Genomic DNA, 17,636 nt, shown 5'->3' on the forward strand with positions numbered 1-17,636 from the left:
CTCACCCCCCCCCCCCCCCCCCCCCCGCAAAAATTAGGTCCATTTTTTTCGGATTTCGCACCCCCCCCCCCAAAAAAAACATCCCGGGAACGGGCCTGAGACAAGATACGACACTATGGTGGAGCATCCATAGATGCAGGCATACCCAGGATTTACTTAGAGCAACGATCGCAATGTGAAGTAAATCGTTTGACAAATGCTAATCTGATCCATTCTTTATTTCGTTTGATTAAGAACAAGCACACAGCTAAAAATCGCACCCCTGCGAAATCAGCGGATCCCAACCACAATCCCGGGTTTCCGGCATTCTTAAAGCTTTATATAATAATATCACGATTATTTGTTTCCCTGTGTACAATCCCACAAAGATCTACTTTTTGAAAATAAATATTATCGTTGCACTTGCGATGAAGTTTTCCATTGGTGTGACTTCAAAGACCAAAGCATTAAAGTGCTCGATTTGGTGTTACTTCAGAGGTCAAAGCATTGAAGTGCTCGATTGGTGTCACGTCAGAGACCAAAGCGATGAGGTGTTCGTTTGGGCGTAACTGGCGTCTTGCGGCCAGGTGTAACGATTTTTGTCCTGTGAACAAAACGCATGGAGTCAAACTAGCAGTCTTGGCTATGTGCGCGTATTGAAATTAAACCTTATAGTATTGAATTTAAACCGTACAGAAGCGAACTCAAAACAGCTTGCGCGCCTGCACGTATCCAATATACACCCCTCCCTCCATCCTTCTGCCCTTCTCTCACCTACCCCCACGGGATTGGATTTTACCTGACAGAAGCCACGTGCTTGTTCAGCTTCTCTTGTTCACGCGCTTTGATTTGCTCGCTCGCTTCCTCGAGTTCGCGCTCCATGGCACTCATCTCCTCCTTCGCGCGCCGACGATTCTCCTGCACAGCGGAAAAGATTATTGGCAATTACTCAAGACGAAGTGGTCAATGGCTGGATAGGATGTTTCATAAGCCATGATTAATGATTCAAGGTAATTAAACAATAGAAAGAAGCCACATGGCATGAAACGTTCGCTCTACCGTAGAGCACACCAATAATTAATCAAATCTTTTTACCGAGCAGATAAATAAGATCAGAATGGTTTTACAGGCGCTGTAACCTCATACAAAATAATCAGGCGCTTTTCAAGACAGTTCATATACCAAATAGCATCAAATCTGAGTTTTGTAAAGCTTTTATACAATTTATAGGCAATTATAACTCATCATAGCAACCCCTTTTCTGGGACATTTCAATGTTGTGAGAGTCAAATCGCAGTGCTTAATATCTCAGTAAAGCTATATTCAATATAAACTTATGGTAAATGTGAGGTCTGCCTGGCTATATTCAATATAAACTTATGGTAAATGTGAGGGATAGCCTGGCTATATTCAATATAAATTTATGGTAAATGTCTAGCCTGACGTCATCATACATACCGCCCTCGACCTTGTCGACTCCTTGACCGAGTAGAACATGGGCCCGAGTTCCGCCAGCCAATTGCCATCGACGGCTGTGACGCATTGCATGTACTCCTTGGAGGTCATGACGAGCTCATGGTAGACGATGTAGTCCGGCGTGTACCCCATGCCAAACAGTGCGCTCGTGGGGTGGAGATGGCAAGGCATGCCGGTACGCATGTTAACATACTCCCCTATGCCCTGTGTGTAGAAAACGCGGTTAGAGTACCTTATATGTAGCGGTCCGATTGCTATAATAATCTTACGCAAAAAGGCGGCCATTTTTGCAAGGAGTTTAAATTAGCCGTATTTTTAGTCATCACCTTGAGGCGTGCCGCTTGATGAAAATACGACGAACAGATGCACTTCCGGATCACGTCCCAATCTGAGCCACATGATGTCAGCGGTATCTTCTGTTGCACCATGATGTCTTTAAGTTGACCACGCACTTCCCGCACCTTTAAAATTCGTTAGAAATCATTTGCAAAATTTCAATTTTAATTAAGCAGTGACCAAGTACTTCAAAGCGGCTTTTACGAGTAATGATAAGGCTCTTACAAAAGGCAGGATCACTATTCACAAAAGTAACCCACTAAATCAACAAGGATTAATGTTCTAGCTATAATAACTACCTACCTTACGCATTGCTTTAACGTGAATGAAATGCTCGCTGCTCCACTGTGCCCCATAACTAAAAAAACAATGACAAAATAGTTTATCGATAAGTGATAATAACAGAAAGAAACAAACCATCTTAAAGGGTTCTAAGATAGGTTCTGCACAGATAACCCTGCAATTTGCGCCTGACTTGCGCTAAAAGATCACGTGACTGTTTGGGTGGCAAACTAGCGCGCGCTCAGGCTTTTAGCGGCAAAATATCAGCAATAAAAAGCTTATTTAGCTCTTAAAAAACAAAAACAAAAAAAACAATAATTTTCTTTCAGAAAGGGTTTAGTTTTATTTAAAGATTTTTTTTCGTCGTTCTCTGGTGTGACGGGCGCAGTCATTTCTGATTTTTTTGTTTATTTTGTTTTGAATTTGCCACCCGGAAAGGTCACGTGATCTCTTAGCGCTAGTCCCCTATTAAGAGATCTGCGCTACGATGAGTATGTATGTGCGATTAGTAACGGCTCTACAAACAAGCAGATCTAGAACCAAAAGGGCCAAACAAAAACACCTTTAACGCAAGTGGCGAGGTCCGCCCAAGTCAGCAGGAGACGCGGTGAACAAGGTGCCTAGTCATTTTTGTACTCTCTTTTTCTTGCATATGGGCAATGAATTTATCAGATGTAAATATAAATCGCGAAATTAAAAATAATCGCGTGAAATGAATCATAGATGGCTTTAGTCGATACTTTCTGTGACTTTCCTTCTATCTGATATGACAGAAATGTCGCCTAGCATCGTGGAATTAAAGCCGCCATATTGAATCATAAAATTCAAATCATAGATGGTGGCCGATAATCCGTGGGTTCGATTTTTCCGCTGCAGCCAGACTAACAGAGTCTCGCTTGATAAACCCTCTCGTATCACATACTTGTTGGTTTTCCACTGCAAATAGACGTTCAGATAGGTGAGATGATCGCTCTCGGGGACGGCAAACTTCTCGCGGGCCGCATCACTGTCTTCCTCACGTCCCTTTGGCCTAAAGAATATGGCGGGTACGGAAAGCATGGACACGATGGTCTGAGGAGGTAAAAAGCCATAGTCTAATTTTCATTAAGCATTAAAATGCTTTCTTGCGAATTATTCTTTCTAGACGCCGTAATGAGCTTTATATCGAATAACCCAAAGGTTCGAAATCGAGGGATGTACGATTCAATAACTTGGGAGGGAGCAGGATATTTTGAAGAACACGGTGTATTTTGATCAGGGTGTTTTAAGGTGGTAAGAGATGATGTAATCAGTATAAGAGTAGATTGATATGCAACGCACCAAATCATCTTCACTACGAGTTAACATACAGTACCAAATCATCTTCACTAGAGTTAACATACAGTACCAAATCATCTTCACTAGAGTTAACATACAGTACCAAATCATCTTCACTAGAGTTAACATACAGCACCAAATCATCTTCACTAGAGTTAACATACAGTACCAAATCATCTTCACTAGAGTTAACATACAGTACCAAAACATCTTCACTAGAGTTAACATACAGCACCAAATCGTCTTCACTACGAGTTAACATACAGCACCAAATCGTCTTCACTACGAGTTAACATACAGTACCAAATCATCTTCACTAGAGTTAACATACAGTACCAAATCATCTTCACTAGAGTTAACATACAGTACCAAATCATCTTCACTAGAGTTAACATACAGTACCAAATCATCTTCACTAGAGTTAACATACAGTACCAAATCATCTTCACTAGAGTTAACATACAGTACCAAATCATCTTCACTAGAGTTAACATACAGTACCAAATCATCTTCACTAGAGTTAACATACAGTACCAAATCATCTTCACTAGAGTTAACATACAGTACCAAATCATCTTCACTAGAGTTAACATACAGCACCAAATCATCTTCACTAGAGTTAACATACAGTACCAAATCATCTTCACTAGAGTTAACATACAGTACCAAATCATCTTCACTAGAGTTAACATACAGTACCAAATCATCTTCACTAGAGTTAACATACAGCACCAAATCGTCTTCACTACGAGTTAACATACAGTACCAAATCATCTTCACTAGAGTTAACATACAGTACCAAATCATCTTCACTAGAGTTAACATACAGTACCAAATCATCTTCACTAGAGTTAACATACAGTACCAAATCATCTTCACTAGAGTTAACATACAGTACCAAATCATCTTCACTAGAGTTAACATACAGTACCAAATCATCTTCACTAGAGTTAACATACAGTACCAAATCATCTTCACTAGAGTTAACATACAGTACCAAATCATCTTCACTAGAGTTAACATACAGTACCAAATCATCTTCACTAGAGTTAACATACAGTACCAAATCATCTTCACTAGAGTTAACATACAGTACCAAATCATCTTCACTAGAGTTAACATACAGTACCAAATCATCTTCACTAGAGTTAACATACAGTACCAAATCATCTTCACTACGCTCCATATCTATACATTGGCTCATATCCATATCTACATTGGCAGTTAGGGTAGATGACAGAATAAGCACTACGGCCAAACTTTAAAAGGCGGTGTTAGAGTCAAAAGAGTTAACATACCAAACCCTCTCACTACGCTCCATATCTTAATATCTAATACATTGGCGATTTGGGTAGATGACAGAATAAGCAATACGGCAAAACGTTACTAAGAAAACCAGTACAAGGCATAGGCCTTGGTGTTACAGTCAAAAGAGTTAACATACCAAAACCTCTTCACTACAGCCCATATCCACAGAGACAATCAGCATCTTAGACATGGCGGGATCCAATGGGAATTCTACCATTTGTCGTCCCAGAGGGGTCAGGGAACCAGTGTTATCCAGTGCTCCAAGAATCCACAGCTGATACATGGAGTTCAGGATGTTTTCCTATAACAAAAAAGCAGATTTTAGTTTTTAAGTCCATACAATCTTGACGGCGTGCAGAGCAGACCATGTTAACAAAATTCTGAAAGTTTCACAAAACACTGTCAAATCAGTCTCAGCTTTTAAAAGCAATCCAGCCAATCGAGTTGCAGTATTCCCACACACATTCAACCGACATTCAAGAAAGCTTTCAATTTAAGTTGACAGTTGGAAATGCTATTTCTGATTGGCCACTCCAAAATGCCAGTTTTTTTTATTTTCAATAAGTCAAGAATGGGCCTCCCTTATACATTACAAGATATACTTTGACTGCGAATGGAATAAAGTGGTGGTTGTATTTTGGAAGCCTTGTGGCAAGGTTGACTTAGTGTATATCAAAAATAACTTCTCGGTTACAAGAATATCGACGGCTTTATGGGTGTTTTTTTAGATTGGGATGCCTGTTTTCTGTTTGGAATCTATTCGTTTTTTTGGTGGTTTACAAAGGGAAGGTTAACATCGTTCTCATCGAGTTTGCAAATTTGTGGAGATAAGCCATCCCAAAGTACACAGTACCTGTGGTGGTGGATCCATAAAGTGGAATTCTAGAAGGTTCTGGACGCCCAGAGACTTGAGCAATAAAACCACATTCGCCAAATTTGTACGTTGAATCTCAGGAATAGTGGTGGCAAGAAGTTCGCTATTGTAGGAGTTCTCCGTGTACAGCCGAAAGCACTGTCTGTAAATTGAAATTGTTATAGTCATCAATCATGTTATCTGTGAAGAGCCCTCTTGTAGCAGAATATAATCAAAGCAATCGGTCTGGTTAACATAACAATTCTCGTTCTTAAATCTTTTAAGGCTGGTTCTAACTAGGAAATGAGAATTAGTAGAAGCGCAAGAAAATAAAGCAGCGGTATTTACTTCTGCTTGCGCTGACATGATGGAAAAAACATGACTAGACGTTTCCAATAAGCTTATTTCAGAGACAGAGCAAAAAATTAGCAAGTTTTCCCAAAATTAGGTCTGGTTAACTTCGATAAGCTTTAATTTTTGCATAGAGGTTCCGTATTAAAAAGTGTTTTTTTTTTCTAATGGATTCGTCCTCGAGATATGAGACGATATGAGATGCAATTTTCAAATGTTCAAAGTATAAATTCTCCTCGTTTTCACTTCACAATGTTTGTGCAACTTTCCCAGACACGAAAGCTCCTGTGTATAAGTCTTAACTTTCTCCAGTGTTTCGTCCTCTTTCTTTATATCTTGCTTTTTTTCTACTCTAGCTAAAACCCGGCTAACCGCTATGTTGCAAAGCAAGGGCGATTCACAGAAGCAAATAGGCAGTCAGATTATTACAGCAGTGGGCAAAGTATTCCTTACCCTGGACCAGTTCTGCCGGCTCGGCCTGAACGCTGGTTTGCATTAGCCTACAGGCGAAACAAAAACGGTAAGGTAAAATTACCAACAGTAGAAACCAGTTAAACAAAGCTCTTAAAGTAGGGAGGACGTGATAATTACTGCTCGTTTTTGTTCCATGTAGACCATAAACAAAATGTTGTTCTCCTTATTGTTCTCAATATGACGTATTTTGTATCTGGTTCACTCACTTGACTGATGGGGTAGACTTGTAGTGCATCCATACCGATCTTGGGGTTGTACACTTTAAGCTTACAGTACCCCGCATCAATGACAAACATGATGCCATCAACTAAAGCAAATATATAACATCATTAAATTATCTATTCCTACCTCTGCTACATTGATATTATGGGGCGTGAGTATTGTTAAAAGGAGTATGTAGAACATTGGATAAATAAATACAAGGCAACCAGAACACTCATCCCTTGCGGTTTGGGCAGCCTTGTACGTAAGGATAAAGACCTTTCCTCCCTAAGTTTAAAAAGGTGAATCGTACAATATTTATGTACGAGGGAGAGAGGGAGAGAGAAAGAGGGGGGGGGGGGGGAGTATTTTAATCACACACACATAAACCAATACTGTACCAGTAAGAGATGTTTCCGCGATGTTAGTGGCCACGACACATTTGCGAACACCATCTGGAGCCTTCTGAAAGATCTTGGCCTGCAGGTCGGAGGGGAGCTGGGAGTAGATGGGTAGAACAGCAAGCGGGGGAGCCTCCTCGACCTCGGCAAGACGTTCTGCGATTGCGATAACAGTGAATACTCGAGCATGATTATAGGAATGATAAAAAGATATAGACTTTCTTTTTTATTTCACGACGCATTGACTGAAGTTCCCGCCAAATTATCCGGTCGTCCAATCAAAGTCTGTAGGGGTACCAACAAAGTATAGACAGACACGACGGCGCATCTCACAGGATCCCGCTCGCGTCTAAGGGGACGCATACTTTACCCCTTTCTAGGGGCTCCGCAAGAATACTGATACTTTGAAAAGGGATTTATGAAATAGTAACAGTGTTATTGAATAATATTATTCAGAGTCTTGTTTTGTTGTTGCAGTTGCTGCTACGATGTTTATTTGGGTTGTGATCGTAGCTATGGTGGTAATACTGGGAAGAGAATAACGTGTTGATGATAGATTTTAATGAAACGACGATTATTGTTTCTATTAGTTTTTATTAGACATGACATATATATATATATCTCCGCCTTGTGTGTTATATTTATTTACCTGATATAAGTTCACACGTGACCTCAATATCCTCCTGTCCAGGCATGAATACCAATATGTCACCTGGAAAGCAACACAAATACATCTAGACCTGCAATACATCTAAACGAGCCCGCAACACAACAGCTACAAGACCAGTTACAAAATGCAATGCAGCGTGTGAACACATCTATTAAGCGTTAAAATACGAAATACACCTACTGTGATGATCATACACCTGAAACTCTTGCAATGCTCTAGAAATGCACCTGTAATGGGCCGGCAATACCCTAGCTTCTAGACTGACAAAATGTGATACAACCTTGAACACGTGTATACCGTTAAGATCCGTAAAACACCTGCAACGCATTTGCTATGCTCCTGCAACACCGCCCTCAATAAGCCTGCAACAGACAAGCTACATGACTGCCAACAAAGCGCACTATAACCAGACCTCCAATACACCTGCAACGCGTCTCCAATGCATCTGCAACACCACTTTGAATGGACTTGCACCAAACCAGCTACAAGACTGATAATAAAGTGCAGCGCAACCTGTACGCATTTGTGTACTGTAGCGTCGAACTCCAAAACGCTTGCAACACATCCTCACAGAAAATGTGCCTGCAACATATTGTTTGAGGACCCGTTGGTGTACACACCTTTGGAGGGCGTCAAGTGTATCTGCAGTGCCTGTTTCACAGCACTATCCACGTAGTCCTCCATCACCGTCCTTGTGAAGAATATCTCAACCGGAAACGTACGTCCAGGTATCTGAAGCAGGACACTGGTTAAACATGGGCAATAAACGGGGTGCGGTCTACTGGCGCACTTCAGAGGATGATGGTGGTGGTGGTGAATTACTGTTAATGTAACTGGCAGTTAGGGACAGTCGCCGGTGTAGACAAATCAAAATTAACAAATTTTTCTTTCTCGAAAATTAGTAGAATATGACACAAATACCTTATAAGTTGGCACGTTGCCAAAGAAGTCTGCAAATTTCTGTGCGTCCATGGTTGCTGAGGTGACGATCAGCTTCAAATCACGTCTTCTGGACACAACCTGCATAGTAAAAAGTAAAATGAATGAAAACAGGAAAGAGTTCTTCCCTTCCTACTCATTTCAGCAAAAGGCGTTTTTTTTCATTGAGCCTCATTTCAATAGTTGTGCCGTGTACGAGCCAAGCTATCTTAAAGGATCGCCCTCACCCTGCCCATGACCCTTTTCGCGATCTCGAAAAAAACACTCCAAATCCGCCATTTTCGTTGAGATCGATCCGTGTATTGAGTACAATCCAACTGAATCTGAAGTAATCTTCGCCTTTATTAATACCAGATCGTCTAATTTTAGACTTTTCAACAGTATACTCACGTCTCTCAGCAGACCAAAAAGCACGTCTGTGTCGCTTATATTTCAACAGTATACTCACGTCTCTCAGCAGACCAAAAAGTACGTCTGTGTTGAGTGATCTCTCGTGGGCCTCGTCCATGATGATTACGCTGTAGTGGTCGAGGTCAGACTCGCGCAGAGACTCACGCAGCAAGATACCATCTGTCATGTACTTAATCATGGTTTTCTAGACGAATAAATAAGCCAAACAATTAGTTTTTTTATGGAAATGATTTGGCCAATTTTTAGGTGAATTCGATGCCTGCATATCCCTCCTGTCGACGTGCTTGAATCAGGCATTTCTTAGCTAGTATGCTTCACGACCCAATTTATTCCAATCATTCCATTCCATTATTTGCAGTAGTTGACAACGAACTTACGTCTGATGTGACGTCCTCAAATCGGATAGCATAGCCGACCTCTTCGCCAAGACTACAGTCCATTTCTTCACTGACTCGCTTGGCTACCGACATGGCGGCAACACGGCGGGGTTGTGTACATCCAATCATTCCGTAATTGGTATATCCATCCTCGTGCATGTACTATATATAAACATGACATCATTATACCAGAAAATAATGATCATTGCAAAATATCAATCATCAGCAAGCATTAACAATAGCAAAAGACAAAAAACAAAAACTTATCAGCAGCAGAAAAATAAAAACGATGATTAAAAACAAAAGCAAACAATAGCAAAAGACAAAAAACAAAAACAAACAACAAAACCGATTAACTTATCAGCAGCAGAAAAATAAAAACGATGATTAAAAACACCGATGAGTTTACCATTATCAGTAACAGTTGTATCAGTTGTAACTCTTATTCTACCACATACATTTCTAACAGTAAGTTGCAAGAGCAACATTGGGTTATCATTATCAACGGCTGACAACAAAGCAACCATCACTCATCATTATTATCAACAATAGCAGCTAACAACAAAGCCACCATCACTCATCATCATTATCAACAATAGCAGCTGACAACAAAGCCACCATTACTCATCATTATTATCAACAATAGCAGCTGACAACAAAGCCACCATCACTCATTATTATTATCAACAATAGCAGCTGACAACAAAGCAACCATCACTCATCATCATTATCAACAATAGCAGCTGACAACAAAGCCACCATTACTCATCATTATTATCAACAATAGCAGCTGACAACAAAGCAACCATCACTCATCATCATTATCAACAATAGCAGCTGACAACAAAGCAACCATCACTCATTATTATTATCAACAATAGCAGCTGACAACAAAGCCACCATTACTCATCATTATTATCAACAATAGCAGCAATCAACAAAGCAACCATCACTCATTATTATTATCAACAATAGCAGCTGACAACAAAGCAACCATCACTCATCATCATTATCAACAATAGCAGCTGACAACAAAGCCACCATTACTCATCATTATTATCAACAATAGCAGCTGACAACAAAGCAACCATCACTCATCATCATTATCAACAATAGCAGCTGACAACAAAGCCACCATTACTCATCATTATTATCAACAATAGCAGCAATCAACAAAGCAACCATCACTCATTATCATTATCAATAATAGCAGAACAAAAACAGAAGCAGCAGCAGCAGGAGCAGCAACAACACCACCGACACTAATCATAAAATCATTACCATCAAAACAACATAAAAAATGTCAGACACATCACCATCAACACGTCCATGGAACAACCATCAAAAGATAATCTCCACATACCTGGGTTAGCTGTGTCGTTTTCCCTGATCCTGTCTCACCGACAATAATAACGACCTGATTGTCTCGTACAATGCTCAACAGCTAAAATCATAAACATCAAAACAAATTACTTTATTTCAAGCCCCATGTAAACAGCATTTAGCATTGCCGGCATAACCTCACTCGGCTAAACAAACAAAATATTGGTAGGCTCTGTTCTTTGCAGCACTTCGCGTTTATTAATGAAGCTGGAATGCAATGTATTATAAATGAATCCATTTAAATGCTCTGTTTGAATGGCATGAAAGGTTGCCCTAGAGCTTACTGGTAGTGCAATAAAAACCCAAAATTGGTACATGATCTTAGCATTTGTGTAAGCTAAATATCTAGATTAATTTGTTAATATTATTTTGAGAGATTGATTTTATTTCATTTGGTTCGACGGTAGAGCAACTGCATTATATTGCAAAATGTGTTATTGTCTGTACCTCTTGCCTGACTGCAAATATTGGCAGGTACTGTCTCTGTTGGACCAATGACTTCTTGCTTGCAAAGTCACTAGAAGCCTGGGACTTGTCTTTCATGTGTTTGGCAAACTTCTGGGCATTTCGGTGTTCACCCTCGACAGCTTCTCCCTCCTAAACACACAAAATCAAAAAGGTACTGCGTTAACAAATGGATCACATGGTGCATTGACTTCCGAGATGTACATAGGGCAAGGCTTGAGTAAGACGTTGCCTTACAGTATGTGCCTAATATAATGATTTGCTGTGATATCACTGGTGCATCTGTTAGAGACCAGACACAGCTATAAAGCTGTGATGACGCTTTTACCTTGGTTTGCCACATTTAGTTCAGTCATGACATACATACTGTATTCATAGAACCACGGATAAAAACTGCAGTAATTCATGCTTACTATACATAACCATTACGTATCTGTGGCTGTGATTAAAGGTCAAATCATTCAGTTAGTAAAGTTTATCTCACGCGTGCAGTCCAACTGAACATCAAGCAGACTTTTCTTGATTTACAAATCAAATTATTCCTAATGTACAATCAGCTCTTATGCCGTACTTAACTGCGGATTTTGGCCGCATTTTAATGAATATAACATTACCGCGGCAGGAAAAATCTTGGAGGCGGTCGCCACGATTTTGCCGCAGAAAATATTGCAATAATTTTATGACAACACTGTATGTAAACACTGCATATAATACAGTAGGGAGTCTGCTATAACATGACATGTGAATTACAGTGTGAATACGACCTTATGAGTATACAAGTTTAAAGAGATCATGCAATGTGTACCTCTCCCTTTTCCTCCTTCACACCCAATATGTTTCCGAGCTTCGTGCCTGCAAGTTCCCAGTGTTTTTGTTGGGCTTTCTTCCTCTCCTTCTCTTCACGGAATCGTCTCACCACAGCGCACCCCTTCCTCGATATAATAGCCATGTCTGACGTGGGGTCCTGGAACAGATAACATTTTCAAATGCAAAGTGTGAAGAATAATCTTCAGTCTCATTTCGCTAGTTGCTGCTTTGCATTTTTATACGCCACCTTATAGTTTTATGATAACACAAAGAACAAACCTTTAATGGTATCACTGGCTCTGGTTGCTTTGTGAACACGATGCGTCCATCCAAAAAAGGTGGCACAATATTATGGACAAGCAAGTGGACTTTGGCCTCATTCTCCTCCTCAAAGTCCTCGTCAACGTCGAGCTTTTGGACAACACCACTCGTCAACATTCGGTTTGTCTCCCACATGTCATTGTCCTGAAAGAAGAACACAATGAATTTAGTTAATTCTAACATCATCATAATCCTGCTGATATTCAGTAACAAACTTCTTCTAGCGGCGACTTAAATATTGGCGAGTAATGTCCAAGGATGAGAAATGGTATGAAAAATAAAGTTGGCCGAAAAGCAAACTTCAATTTTTATCTTACTTTAGTGTAACATAAAAAGGATTTTATTCATGATTCTTGTGGATTCTTGACGTTTTGAAAACCTTGGTGTTTGTTTGTGGAGGTATTTAGCAGATGAAAAGCAAGTTTTGACTGCACACAAATGTTCACAGGACAGATATCACTTTGGCTGGACATTATCGGACGATATTTGTCCTGTGAAAATGTGCAGGTCACCGTATTGACCAATGAAAGCCCATGAAAATTTGTCACTGGGATATGATTTCAAAGAGTAGATAGAAACTACTATGCTAGTTATAATGATCATGTCAATCAAAACTCTGAATCCTTGCATTACAATTGGAGAGCAACTTGCTGAAACTTGGTCTTTGTGGTCAAGGTAGCATGTATTGAACTCTCACCACCTTGCACTTACTTTGTTGATCTGACGCTGCTGCGCAGACATTTTTTTGACAGCCTTTTTGATGAGCTTTTCCTCTTTTTTCTTGGTGTATTCCTCACTCACATCTGCAAACGGATTCTGCGTCTCATCGTAACCTGTGTCCATATCATACCATGCACGGTCCAGTCTCTGTTAGAGACAAATACGGCAGCACATTTAATACAATGACCAAAACATACAGTACTGTATGTGAAAATGTTATGTAACATACAATATATCAATAAAATTGACACAAAATACTGTACAGTACATACATCAAATATACAAAAACAAACAAAATACATATGTTATTTTTTAAGGCAGCAAAACGAAGAATATAGTAACAGCATTTATACTGCTGTAAAGCCATTGTAACCTCAAGACATTGTAACCCCAAGATTTACCAAACAACCCCTGCATTATAACAGTCAGATATTGATACACATAAAATGTGTTCATAAAAATACCTGTACTGGTACCTGTGAAAATATCTTATGAACAATGGACTGTTCTGATCACTATTTAAACGAGTTCATTCAACAGATCAAGGTAATTTTACTAGATGTGGGACACTTGAACTCAAAATATAATACAATAAGATATAGAATACTGTATATACTGTATACTATATTTATTCATGTACTGTATAATACGCACTCACTGTATGTATAATATGTACCCTGATTTTTTAGGTCATTAAAAAAACAATTAGAAAAGTACTATATTTGACAAAAAATCCTATATGAACAAATAACTTGACTAACTTATACTTAAGAGCTTTCTATTGTTTTAATTATTATGCCAATTTTTGACCTCTCAAACAAGAAGTTTCATGTATAATGTGCACCACGATATTTAAGATCATTTCCGTGTGTAAAAAGTGTGATCAGCTGGTATTATACATGAGAAAATGTGGTACTAAACACAGAGCTTGTACATATAATTGGTACTGTATAACTACTTGCAAATAAAAATTGCATTCTCTAGTTACCTTTTGTTCCTCCTCCCATTCTTCTCTATCGATAAAATTGTCTTCATTATCTTCACCATCAATATCATCACCACGACGAGCACTTCCTTGATCATCTCTTCTTTCTACATAGAAAAACAACAATTAAAAAGTTTTATAACAGCTGTATACTTAACAACCAGATCTCATTTTAGCTTGTGTCTGACCTCTAATAGATGCACAGATGATGTTGCAGCATGTCATGAACAAAAAAGTACTGTATGCAACAAGACGCAGTTGAATTGCATGACTGTTGTTCATGCCAACATGTGACGTCTTCTGTGCATCTATTAGAGGACAGACACACAAAAAATGAAATCTATTTGTTTTATACAACAATAAAACTGTATTCTTACAGTATGTACAATATAGTTTTGGGGAGCATGCGTGCATGCGATACCAAGTGTGTGTGTCCTCTTACATATAACACATGGACCCTTGACCAATCAAAGAGCGCAATTTACAAGTGTCGTTGTATAATACATAACACAGTGGAACCTGGATTTTACGATGTGTCTCGGGAGAAAGAAGATGTATCGTAACATTGAGGTAACGCTGCAAAGAGGTCCTAAATTTTACGATTTAAAGGAAATTCCATTGAAAATATCGTTGTAGCGAGGTCGGGTTAATTATCACCTTTTACAAAATAATAATATTGTAACTGTATGTGGTGTAAGACTTCACAGTTAGGTACTGTACTCTATATATTGTAACCTAGATTTAACAAGATCTTCAAGTAAAAAAAAATCAATTAACTGCACTGTACGTGTATGGTGTTTTAAGTTTTTTCTCTCTTTGTTGATAGAAAGAATCAGTAATTGTTGTATCAAGGTCAAAATTACGCTTGGGAGAACAGATTTGCATAGTAAAATTGAGAATATCGTTATATCCAATATTGTAAAATCCAGGTTCCACTGTAAAGCGTGACATTTGGTCCTTGTGGAATTTAGGTGTATGCAAAGTCTATAAAAACTCCATCTTATACCACTTATACATACTGTATGGGAGGAAAGCTTCTGTAGTACTAAGGAGAAGACTAATATACTGTATTCTATTTCAAATTTATAAAGTGGGCACACAAAAGGACTTAGGAATTATCTTGAATATTCTACTGTACAAGTTCTGTGTACAAATGTTTAATCAAAGCAAGACTTTAAATACTGTATTCATTTCATTTTAAGTAATGTAAAAAAAGATAGTGTAAAAACCTATGCAGGACTCAGTATACAGACTTAAAGTTGTACCCTGGTTTTCCTTGAGGTGTTGGTCCTACTGTACTGAAATGTTCATATATGTGTATGTTACTAACTTTTGCCTTTGAAGCTTGGAGTTACTCCAGTTTTTCTCCGGTCATTGGCCCACTCATTGTACTTGTGGGTTGGTGTGAAGCGGGGTGTGTCATCAGGGTGTCTGGAGTGCCTGGAAATGAAAAACAGTGAGGGGTTGGGTACCATTGTTGATAAATGAGCCACAATATGCAAAAAATACCCACAGGGCAAAATGGTGCAGTCTTGATTTGGATCAATTTTGACCTCTTTAAAAGGCAATGTACAATAATGTAACTTCTGCGATTAAGTGAGGGGAAGGGTGATGTGTAAAAAAAAAAAAAAAACTAGCACGAGAATGAATTCTTGATTTATGAGTCAACATGTCAAGTAAAGTTTAGATTTAGCACCACAGCACTTACCTTTTTTCGCTGGCTATGTAATCACTGATAGATCTTGCAGGAGATGGCATTTCCCATTTTGATCGTGAGGGAGTTGAATTCTCGTCTTCCTCCCAGGAGCTTCTTGAAGGTGTCCTTATACCTAGAAACAGGCACCAAACCACCAGGGCTCACACTTTATCATTTATTCTAAACGCTTTGCATGCAATGTATCAAATGATACAGGGAAAGTCTTATTTTTCAAAATGATGAGAGTTTTGAAAATCAAAACAAAAAACAAATCAAAACTGCCATGCAAGTCGGATCTATGGTTTTTCATTTTCAAAGAATCAGAACAATTTTCATCTGCCTTTTTTGATTTGGATATGCATCAATAGGGTAATTGTTAGGATAAAATTTTATTTATGGGATTAATGTGTGCAGTGGCCAAAGCAACAGGTGCCATCCAGTTAGTCACTACTATTGATATTAAGTATCATAATTCATACAGTACAGACTGAATGTGGTTTAAAATTTCCCGCGTTTGCAATAGTCCCTGAGCAGCTTGGTGATGTTGAATGTAATTTCTAGTTCTTATGTGTCTTTTGGTGTCTTACTCTTACTACTTAATGCCTTTTGCATATGTAGCAAAAAAAGACAGGCTGGAACCGGTTTTGTATAGGCTGTGGATACCTCATAAGTTACAGTGATAACCAAAATTATTGCAATATTTCCGTAGCAAAACTGTGACGCAGCATCCAAGATTTTTCTGCAAACCGAGGTTCTGTGTCGGTTGGCCGCGTTGACTGCAGTAATGTTATATTCATAAAACTGCAGCTGAAATCGGCAAGTACCGCAAAGAGCTGAATGTACACAAGGAGTGATTTGATTTACAGTTTACATCCCTATCTCATGCTTGCATTAAAGTGCCCTAGACCAACAGCTGAATCACAATCTCAAAATACACTCCTATCAAGCAGTTTACTAACCTTTTGATTGATAGCTTGGTGTGCCAGACCTCTCACTGTATGATGACCTTGAACTTCTAGATGGGGTTTCATCCCATTCCCCACGTCTTGACCTCGACCTTTCACTACGCCGGTCAGAAGGTCTTCGATCAGCCTCGTAGTTATCGTCATAGTTTTCTCGACGGTCCTTTCCCCTATTACGATCATATCCACAATCCTTGCCTTTGGTGTCGGCATACACTCCGTATTTTCTGCTCTCCCTTTCTCTCTCCATTCTACGGAGTTGCTTTTCGCGCGCTTCGTCGCTAACCCCACCAGTATGCGATGGCGTCTCCTCAAGATGTGATCGATATTGTCTCTTCTTCTCTTGTCTATCGCCCTTCTCCGACTTTAAATATCTGTCCGTATCCAAGTCTTTAGATAAGCCTTCTCCTGTAGCAAGTCTTGCCTTTTTGGAGTCAGATGTATCAATATCTTCTTTCCATTTTCGTTTTTCCTCTGCGAGCTTCTGCAAACCAAGAACGCTTTTCTCGGGCAATTTAAATTTATGTTTACTGCTTCCTTTCTTGATTAACCCCCCAACCATGTCATTTGTCCCCTCTAGGCGGTCAGAAGCGCCTGGATCAAAGCCACTAGCCATTCCTAGGGAACTGTGAGTGCTTTTCTTCGGTTACAAACGTTTCTTTGACGTTATATTTTCCTCGCCTCGATCGACGATTTCATCACATAAAACTCTTAATTTGGGCCATAAGAGACATCAGTCATCAGTTGGGCTTCAAGCTCAGATACTCTGCGTGCTTGATACCAGCTGAAGATTGCTAGAGAATAGCAAGAGTTTTTAAACTTTGCGGTGTTTTGTGAACAAATCGTCCGCCATTTCTCGGCTCGTTCGCGCATGTTTTGCACGCATTATCCACAGGCAGCCCAAACAGAAATCTCGTTACCA

The 17,636-nt window shown here is 39.3% G+C and overlaps 1 protein-coding gene across 1 annotated transcript; it reads right to left on the minus strand.

The window, feature by feature from the left end:
• Nucleotides 1-200: 200 nt before the first annotated feature.
• Nucleotides 201-17,636, minus strand: LOC5507040 (pre-mRNA-splicing factor ATP-dependent RNA helicase PRP16). The gene is made up of 25 exons (XM_001627672.3): nt 16,712-17,636; nt 15,765-15,885; nt 15,387-15,496; nt 14,060-14,163; nt 13,063-13,218; nt 12,310-12,495; nt 12,029-12,187; nt 11,206-11,355; nt 10,739-10,819; nt 9,376-9,537; nt 9,036-9,182; nt 8,570-8,668; nt 8,269-8,380; nt 7,628-7,690; nt 6,979-7,134; nt 6,583-6,683; nt 6,356-6,402; nt 5,552-5,714; nt 4,835-4,999; nt 2,996-3,144; nt 2,095-2,149; nt 1,782-1,916; nt 1,438-1,659; nt 779-897; nt 201-583 (listed from the first exon to the last, which is right to left on the minus strand). The coding sequence occupies exons 1-25, from the start codon at nt 17,328-17,330 to the stop codon at nt 511-513; spliced, it is 3,654 nt and encodes a 1,217-aa protein (XP_001627722.2). The 5' UTR covers nt 17,331-17,636; the 3' UTR covers nt 201-510.

The sequence above is a fragment of the Nematostella vectensis genome, chromosome 13 (assembly GCF_932526225.1).
Source record: "Nematostella vectensis chromosome 13, jaNemVect1.1, whole genome shotgun sequence".
NCBI lineage: Eukaryota > Metazoa > Cnidaria > Anthozoa > Actiniaria > Edwardsiidae > Nematostella > Nematostella vectensis.